A 10,040-nucleotide genomic window follows, 5' to 3' on the forward strand; every position below is an offset into this window, starting at 1 on the left:
AGAAAAACCCCCCCCCCCCCGAAAAAAGGGCAGGCGGTGGCAGCACTTTACCCTAGTGGGAGGAAGAAGTAACCCCCTCCAGGAGTTGGCAACGCCAAGGAGGGGTGGGCAGAGCACAGTCTCCAAGTCAAAGCAGGTCTGTTCCGCCACACCCCCAATTACTGCTACTGCCCTCCTTCCTGGTTTTGGTGTTTCCACTGAACTTTTTTGTAAGGGTGATTTCCCACAAGCGCTGCTTCGCGCTCACTCTTCTCTTTGGCCCGATGGGACGTGTCAATTTCACACAAGCTGCTGCGCGGCCACATTTTGCCCCGCAGCTTCGTGTGATTTTCCCGCATCTACTCAATCCTGTTTTTTGAGGATTGAGTAGACGCGGGGAAAATCGCACGAATCTGCGGGGCAAAATGCGGCCGTGCAGCAGCTTGTGTGAAATTGACACGTCCCATCGGGGCAAAAGGGAGGAGTGAGCGTGAAGCAGCGCTTGTCGGAAATCTCCCTAATTGTAAACGCTGTTTTTAACGTTCAGGTGTTTTCTCGTTGCCACCTTGAAGACCCTCATCAGGAGGAAAGACAGCTTAAAAGTGTCTTAAATAAACAATGATGCTGAGTAGAGGCGCATGCGCCATTACAACCACACATGCGCATTAACAGCCAAAGTGGACTGACTGACGTGTGCCTCCCCCATCCTCACTTTGCAGCATCTAATGAAGGCAACCAGTACAGAGCGTCCATTTCAGAACGGGCCAATGAAAGCCTGGCCAGGCGGCCTCCCTAACAGGAGACGATCCAACTCACCCTTCCCTTCAAACATGCCGATCAGCTGGGCTCCCATGGCCATGCCGACATTGGAGACGAGGCAAGATGACAGCTTCTGGTTATGGGTCATACGGTCGTAGCGCGGGGAAATGAAGAAGTATGGAATGTAGGAGAAGAAATACAGGAAGCCCCCGGCTGCCGCCGCTCCATTCGCTGTGAGCACAGAGACAAGGAACAACATTCAGAGCAGATGCTGTAGGGATGGCATTTTGGATGCCCCAAAAGTGGGTTTGCACAACCAGTCCGGTTGGGGCTGGCCGCCGTTTCTTCCTGCTTGGGTCGTGCTGCATTTATGTCGAACAGATTGTCGGGACATGCAAGAACATGGGAAGTTGTCTGAAGCCATATCAAGCTGCGTCTTGTCTCCTCAGACTGGTAGCAGCTCTCCAGGGTGCCAGGCAAGAGGTCTTTCCCACCACCACCTACCTTCTCCTTCTTAAACTGGAGACGCCGGGGATTGAACCTTCTGCATGCCAAGCAGATGCTCTGCTGCTGTGCTGTGAGCCAAATACTGCAACAGTGCATATAATGAAGGATGTTGATACGATGTGTAATCACTTCATGATGTTTATTCTTTTTCACAGCAGGACGTCAACAGACGGTTAATGAAGGACGAATTTCCCCAGAGCTACTGTTCGTTTCAAACTCTCTTTATCACACAACGGTCTCAGTTCCAAATCCATACATCACAAGACCTTTAGTAACAACTCTTTCCAGTTCAATGCAGAATTTCAAAAGCTCTTGGCAACAGAATGAATAAGTCGGGCGGACAAGGCTTGTCCGCGCGACTTATTCATTCTGTTGGCAAGAGCTTTTGAAAGAGAGTACGAAACGAACGGTAGCTCTGGGAAAGTTCGTCCTTCATTAACCGTCTGTTGACGTCCTGCTGTGAAAAAGAATAAACATCATGAAGTGATTACACATCGTATCAACATCCTTCATTATATGCACTGTTGCAGTATTTGTTTTATGTACTGATATTGTTATACCGCTGCCCCTTGTACTTTTCTAGTGCTGTGAGCCAAGCCAGGAAGGGAGTCTTCCAACAGATTCAGTTCCTCGACACTGCCCCGCCACCCCTCGATACCTGCATCCTTTCCCTTGTTATTTTTTTCTCTGTTTCAGCAGAAGCTAAACCAGGCTGTTTGGCAATCCTGGGACCCAGCAATCCTTACCTGGTCTCGAGGTTCATGACCCTGACTCTCTGCTTTCTCAGGGACCACGGCCACAAGTAGATTGAGCGCATAGATGGGACTGTACAAACACTGATGTTATGTGCAGAAAAGAAAATGTGAGCCCATAATGCAGGAGGGAGGAAGCATATATTTGTGGGGATTTTGTGCAGATCAGAGAAGACCTGCCAGAGGATCCATTTCCTTTTCCCCAAGGAGCGGGGAGCAGAGGGGATGGAAATACTTGGTCCTCCCAAACTGTCCCCTACAGGTTTGCCAACTGACCGAGGTGGGGGGGATATTGCTGCCTGTCCTGTTCTCTTAAAGGTAAAGGTTCCCTTGCTCGAAAACCAGGGTTGCGGTGCTCATCTCCGTTTCCAAGCCGAAGAGCCAGCGCTGTCCGAAGACGTTTCCGCGGTCATGTGGCCGGCATGACTAAACACCAATGCGCACGGAACGCCTTCCCACTGAAGTGGTACCTATTGATCTACTTGCAATTTCTTGCTTTCGAACTGCTAGGTTGGCAGGAGCCGGAACTAGAGACGGGAGCTCACTCCGTCATGCGGCACAGTCAGGTCTCGAACTGCTGAACTACCGACCTTCCACAGCCTGCAGTTCAGCGTCTTAACCACTTGAGCCACCGTAGCTCCTGTTCTCTTAAGATCATCTTATTTTATTTATTGACTTAATTTATATCCTGCCCTGACCCGGATGTCCCAGGCTGGCTTGATCTCGTCAGATCTTGGAAGCTAAGCAGGGTCGGCTGTGGATATTATTTGGATGGGAGACCTCCAAGGAATACCAGGGTTGTAATACAGAGGCAGGCAATGGCACACCACCTCTGAAATGTCTCTTGCCTTAAAAACAAGTCTAGGTCACCACCTAGTGGTGCATAATGCTAAAAGAGCTAGAACTTGTGGCTGTCAGGTAATCTTAGGATCTCCTGGCTATCCTACTAATTAATTTCCTGCTTTTCTTCCCAGTGGGATGCTAAAGAGGTTCACCATATTCTCCTCCTTCTCCATTTTCTCCTCACCACAACCCTGCCAGGTAGGTTAGGATGAGAGTGTGTGACTGGCCCAAGGTCACCCAGCAAGTTTCCACGGCAGAGCAGGGATTCAAACCTGGGTCTCTCAGGTCCTAGTCCAGAGCTCTAACCACTAAACCACACTGGCTCCCCCAATCTGCAGCAATCAGCAGGCGAGTGTTTTCACAGCATGGAGACAAGAAAACTTTCCCTTTTAATCTCTGAAGATTTTGCTGCTGTTGTAAAAGTAAAGGTAAAGGCTCCCTTGCTTGAAAGCCAGTCGAATCCGACGCTAGTGTTGCGGTGCTCATCTCCGTTTCAAAGCCGAAGAGTCAGCGCTGTCTGAAGACGTTTCCGTGGTCACGTGGCCGGCATGACTAAACACCAAGGCGCACGGAATGCTGTTACCTTCCCACTGAAGTGGTACCTATTTATCTACTTGCAATTCCTTGCTTTCGAGCTGCTAGGTTGGCAGGAGCTGGAACTAGAGATGGGAGCCCACTCCGTCATGCGGCACACTTGGGTCTCGAACTGCTGAACTACCAACCTTCCACAGCCTGCAGTTCAGCATCTTAACCACTTGAGCCACCGCAGCTCCCTGTTGAGGGAGAGGGAATTAACTGGGCAATCCTCCCATCCCAGGAAGATACAGGGCGGGGGTGGAGCAGGGAGGAGTGTCCGGGCAGGCCCAGCAAGAGACAAAATTTGTCATTAGGTATTCAGCGTGCCTCTTGAAACAGCAGAGTATATATGCTCTTGGGGTTTGCCACTCAGGGCTCGGAAGTGTGTGTCTGTGGGTGGTGGTGGTGTTCTCCCCCCCCCCCACTTCTCTGCTCCTTCCTCATCAGCCACTCCTGCACAACACCATCATTGGCACATCAAATCTGGAACGCCACACGACGAACCCAAACCGATTCAGCTGCACCGGTTTCCTGGCTTTTCTTTCCCTCTGCAAAGCTAGAGGGCTAACCTAACAGCTAAAATAAAATAAAATCAACCCCGGGCTTCTCTGTACTTTGGAAGTGGAAACAACGAAGTCGTGGAATGCAGTTGGGCCAGGTGGACATTCAGAGATACAGACAGGACTAGCAACACTAAGTCAACAGAAGGGGGTGGGTAGTGGGAAGGCATCCCAGTTCTAGCCCAAGAGCACCCCTGGGCCAAGGAGCTCCTTTTTGGGCCACAACGTTCCCCTTGGAAAGGAAGGGAACCCTGACCCCTGTGCTCTCCTTGGCCACGAGAACCTACAGAACAGTGATTCTTAGCAGGGTCTTATGGTCTTTTCAGGGGCTTATCTTCAACTGGTCCTCCAGAACCTTGTGGGGGCCAAGTGGACGGCATTCAGGAATCCAGACTGTCCCTTCTCCCCACCTGCGATGGCTTCCAACAGGGAGCAGAGAAGGACTGAGTTGGAAGCTTTGTCCCACCGGGAGGATACGGTGTTGGATTTCTGCCCAGCCAACAGGAATCAAGTTGAACACTCAGGAGTAGGCAGGGGAGCCCAGGTCTCATTGGACGGATGCCTGAGGCCTGCGTACCACATGCACAGACCACAAACATGCTTCGATAAAGTTGCTCTGTCCTGGACTGCTGTTTTAGATCTTGTTTTTTTGACTCACAGCACGAGGTGGTGGGGCGCCGATGAGAATGTTGCATGCTTCCCGCCCAGTGTTCTTGTATTTATTTCAGCTCTGGTTTGGATTGCTTTAATGGGGGGTTTGGGGCTGGTTCTTATGGTTGTGATTGTTTTTTAAAAAATTGTCATGTATATTTTAATAGGTTAGCCACCTTAGTTGTCCTTACGTGGGCAGAAAGGCAGGGTCTAAATTTTGTAAAATAAATAAAATACTTGGCAGATGGAAGTTGAAAAACGTTGCTACAAAGCATAAAGGTAAAGGTTCCCTTGCTCAAAAGCCAGTCGAATCCAACTCTAGGGTGGCGGTGCTCATCTCCGTTTCAAAGCCGAAGAGCCAGCGCTGTCCGAAGACGTCTCCGTGGTCATGTGGCCGGCATGACTAAACACCAAGGCACACGGAACGCTGTTCCCCTTCCCACCTAAGTGGTACCTATTTATCTACTTGCAATTTCTTGCTTTCGAACTGCTAGGTTGGCAGGAGCTGGAACTAGAGACGGGAGCTCACTCTGTCATGCGGCACCTGGGTCTCGACCTGCTGACCTACCGGCATTCCACAGCCTGCAGTTCAGCGTCTTAACCACTTGAGCCACCGCAGCTCAAAACATACTTCCCCGCAAATAAGTGGGAGAGGGTGCTGTGGAGAATGTATCTCCAGAGGGCACACTTAGTGCAAGCTGGATCCCTGGAGAGGGCAAAGAGAGAAAGCAGAGGAAGGGCACCTCTCTGCTCTGGACGGGTCACCCCAGGTTGCATGCAAGTGCCCCACCAGCTGAGTAAGCGCTTAACTCCTTGGTACAGGAAGCCGTTCTTTTGGTGCATGTGCAGTGGCCATAGAGGAAAGCAGCTGCACACAAAGGAATCCACGCAGAGTGATACCCTCCTGAATTCTGAGCTGTCGAGGGGCAGTATGGAACGATATGATAAACCTTTCAAATAAGGGCCAAGCAGAGGGGAGTTATCAAATTCAGCAGCTCGTAACTCTGGAGAATCTGCCACAGAAAGGGAGAGGAAATCCTCAAGGCAGGGGCCACGGCTCAGTGGCAAAGCATCCGCTTGGCATGCAGAAGGTCCCAGGTTCAATCCCTGGCATCTCCAGTGAAAGGGCCTGACAGTACGTGATGGGAACGACCTCCGCTGCCAGTCCGAGTAGACAATACCGACCTCAATGGACTGAGGGCCTGATTCGATATAAAGCAGCTTTGTGTGCATTCACGCAAGTGATTTCTTCCGAAGTGGGTAAGCAGAGAGTTTGTCTTGGTGGGAACCACCGAGGAGACATAGCTCACCTTTAGAGAAGAAACTGCTGACCATGAAGCTGAAGGAGATGGTGGAGATGGAGAAGATGGTCAGGAAGGCAAACACCAAGGTTGGGTCACTGTTTGTGAGCACGGCTCCTTGATCGCTCACCTGTAAAACCAAAGCCCTGCATTAAGCCCAGGTTTTGCCTCTGGGGTAACCACCAACAGTGTTCCCTCTAGGCTGAGTCAGTGTGAGCCAGCTCACAGGTTTTTAGCCTCCCTCTCACACATTGTTGTCTTAGCTCAGGAAGAATGGTTCCAGAGCAAACTAATGTCTGCAGCAGCCAAATGGCTTGCTCACAACTTTAATGCCACTGGCTCACGAAGTAGAACTTTTGCTCACAAGACTCCACAGCGTAGAGGGAACATTGATCACCAATATGCAGAATGCAGAAATCCTGAAGATGATAAGAAAACAGAGATCAAGGACACGGTCCTTTCTGCCACCAGCATGGCAAATACCAGCACCTGGCGAAGACTAGCAATCTATGGAAAGCAGAATAATGGGTAGCTTAACCAACTAAAGTTTTAAGTTGATGAATGAGGGAAAAGCAAAGAAAATTTTATTCATGGAGTTGCATATTAAGGGCCACCTTTTTAAAGAAGAGGCTGTTTTAGTCCTGATGCTACATTCAGATGGGTGGCCGTGTTGGTCTGAAGCCGCCGAACAAATTCTGAGTCCAGCGGCACTTTTAAGACCAACGAAGTTTAATTCTGGGTATGAGCTTTTCATGCGCAAGGCACACTTCTTCAGATACAGTGGAATATCTGAGGAAGCGTGCTCGTGCATGAAAACTTCTACTTTGAATAAAACTTGGTTTGTCTTAAAGGTGCCAATGGACTCAAAAGTTTGTTCTTTTCGTTCTGATGTATTACTGAAACAGGGTGTGAAAGGAACACGAAAAACAGCCTTTCTTCTGGCAACAGGTGGCTTATCAAATCCCATCAAGTAGCAGCTATACTGAGGGCTCAGCAGTAAGCAAATACTTTCTGGCCGGATTCACTTGTTAAGAGGCAGCTGCAGAAATTAACTAAAATTTCTTTCGTCAGCTGACAGCCCTCGCAGAAAGGGGCCGTGGCTCTCAAGACATGCAACCCAGAAATCGTTTTGGTGTACTTGGGTCCCACCAAGGTCAGTGGCATTCAGGGGGCACGATCACTCTGGCTGAAGGGCTTTGGCCCTGTTTCCCACCCCAAAGCCTCATCGCACAGCCTGAGCCCTGTACTCTGGTCCCTGCCACACGAGGGAAAAAAAGGATGGGCAAAGTGCGGCTTGTAAAAACCAAAATAGGCACGCGGCGGCGGGACCATACAGATCCCGTGAGCCGCCGTGCAATTGCTCCCCGGCACGATCAGATGCTGGGGAGAAAGCCACAGGAGGCTGCCGAACTGCGCATGTCTGAGCATGCGCAGTTCGGCCACGAGCCAAGGAGTGACTGTGGCGGAAGAACGCGCCGGCGATCCCACGGCCGGCTTTGATGCGGCCTTTCAGAAAGAACCACCTCGGTAGGTGGTTCTTTTTTGCTGCGATTTATCATCAGAAGGGCCGGATCGGGGACGGGCGTGCAACGCTTCCCAGATGTTGCGGTGGGATCGCGCCCATTTGCTCCGCCCCCGATACGTCCCTCTCCTGGCCCAACTCCTCTCGTGTGACTGGGGCCTCCAATTGGCAAACCTTGACATCCCGGTGGGCCGACGTCCACTGGAAGAGGCTCACCTTGACGCAGAAGAGCACAGTAACAAAGAAGTTGGACACCAAGAGGAAGAGGAAGAACATGAGGAACCAAGCGCTCCAGTGAAGCCAGTTACTGAGACCCATCATGCGCATGTACTCCTGAGGACACAGAAAACACAACGTGATGGCATGCAATGGCCGCCCACCGTTACTTAGCCCTGGAATCCCCTAATCACATTTCCCCCTTTCCAAGCAGTTATAGTCAGTGTTCCCTCCAAGCTGAGTTAGTGTGAGCTGGCTCACCGTTTTTGAGCCTCTGGCTCACACATTTTTGTCTTGGCTCAGGAAGGACGGCTCCAGAGCAAACTGGTTTATCCAGCAGCCAAATCTCTTGCTCACAACTTTAATGCCAGTAGCTCACAAAGTAGAATTTTTGCTCACAAGACCCCACAGCTTAGAGGGAACATTGGTTATAGGTTTTAGCTGTCGTTTCAAGCCAAGCAGGGGACATGGGGAAATGGACAAATAATTCATGGATGGACATGTCCTTCTAATCCTTAGCATTTCATTTCTCGACCAAGGGAATGGTAAACAGAGGGGAAACATTAAACATTAAATTAAGAACATAAGAACATAAGAGACGCCAATGTTGGATCAGGCCAAATGCCCATCTAGTCCAACACTCTGTCACACAGTGGCCAAAAATACCAGGTGCCATCAGGAGGTCCACCAGTGGGGCCAGGACACTAGAAGCCCTCCCCCTGTTGCCCCCCCCCCCAAGCACCAAGAAGACAGAGCATCACTTGCCCCAGAGCCCCTATCTATCCCTTGTGGCTAATAGCCACTGATGGATCTCTGCTCCATATGCTTATCTAATTCCCTGTTGAAGCCGTCCATGCTTGTAGCTGCCACCACCTCCTGTGGCAGTGAATTCCAAGGGTTAATCACTCTTTGGGTGAAGAAGGACTTCCTTTTATCCGTTCTAACCCGACCGCTCAGCAATTTCATCGTCATCTCTACAATCCTTTCCGTTTCCCCACAGAGACAAAAGCAATGTGACCCTAGTTAGCTGTCTTCTGTTGAGCAATGGCTATCCATAACTGCTAGAAACTTGATGCGTATTTTGGGAGTGTGGATTATTTTTCATTAACTATGGGGTAATCAGATGTTCCTTTGGTCCTCTGACAGCAATTCTGCTGTATAAAGCAGTGTCTCTCTACAGCACTCTTCCAGGCTTTCATCCTGGATAAAGAGCCAGTGTGGTGTAGTGGTTAAGAGTGTCGGACTAATATCTGGAAGACCCAGGTTCAAATCTCCATTCATACCATGGGAGCTTGCTGGGTGACCTTGGGCCAGTCACACCCTGTCAGAAGAAGAAGAGATTGGATTTATACCCTGCCCTTCACTCGGAGTGCATGTTTTTTTTTATTTTTGCATCCTTTGATTTCTCTTCTGCTAGCCACAGGGAGAGATCAGGAACTGAGCAGAACCTTGAAGCCCCACACCCTGACAATAAGAGATCCCACAGAACCTGCCTCTGGTTTCCCAGATTTTATCATCAGGCACCATGTGACTTTTGTACAACCAGACAATTGTAGCAACCAGAAAACGTCCTCTCCAGGCTGAGTATATTAACCCACTAAATAGGTATGCCAAAATTCTTCACTGAAGCAGCTCAAGCCCTACAGCAAAAAAATAAACAAATCTGAACTTTGTGGCCTGTATAAATTAAGCAAATCGGCCCGAGTTCTCCTACTTTGCATAACTTATTCTGGTTTTGCGTGTCACGGGGAAAGAAAGATGCATGGCTCTGAATCTCTACCCCCAGTCACCAGAAATTAAATCCAGCAGCCCCTTATGGCTTGTGAAATCACACTTGGCGCTTCAAACAGTGCCTTCACAACTCACAGGACTAGAAACCTGGTGCTTTGTTTTACTTTTTTTTTTTTTAATGAAATCTGTATTTGTCAAGAAGAGGAATGCTCGGCCCAATACAGCATTCTATATGTACACAAGTGCCAACAAGCTGCAACGGACTTAAGGTGTCCCCCAACAAGGGGCTTTCAAGGCAAATGATCAAGCAGAGGTGGTTTGCCACTGCCTTCCTCTGCAGAGTCTTCCTTGGTGGTTGCCCATCCAAGGACCAACCCTGCTTGGCTTCCGAGATCTGATGAGATCAGGTTACCCCCTGCTGCCTTCCTTCCCCCTAGAACATTGTACACCTCTCACTGATCATCCATAACACTGCAGCATTCTCCTTGTTCTTGGAATGGAAGGCCTGGATACAGAGGTCATTTCGGGTGGGATCGCGGGGGATCGCAGTTCCCCCGGGTGAGGTACGGGGGGCGGGGCACATGACAAAGCCCGGCCCCCTGCTTCCGGCCACCCTGCTTCCGGCCCTCATTCAACCAGGAGG

At 50.0% G+C, this 10,040-nt stretch overlaps 1 protein-coding gene across 1 annotated transcript in view; it reads right to left on the reverse strand.

The window, feature by feature from the left end:
* ABCA3 (ATP binding cassette subfamily A member 3) overlaps positions 1–10,040 on the reverse strand; it is a 92,969-nt gene that overhangs the window by 56,639 nt on the left and 26,290 nt on the right. The window contains exons 6-8 of the mRNA XM_015419928.1: positions 7,667–7,788; positions 5,938–6,058; positions 796–969 (exon numbers count right to left, since the gene is read on the reverse strand). Coding sequence (XP_015275414.1) covers positions 796–969; positions 5,938–6,058; positions 7,667–7,788 — 417 coding nt within the window. The remainder of the gene's footprint in view (positions 1–795; positions 970–5,937; positions 6,059–7,666; positions 7,789–10,040) is intronic.

This window comes from Gekko japonicus, unplaced genomic scaffold, assembly GCF_001447785.1.
Source record: "Gekko japonicus isolate JY-2015 unplaced genomic scaffold, Gekko_japonicus_V1.1 scaffold3722, whole genome shotgun sequence".
Lineage (NCBI taxonomy): Eukaryota > Metazoa > Chordata > Lepidosauria > Squamata > Gekkonidae > Gekko > Gekko japonicus.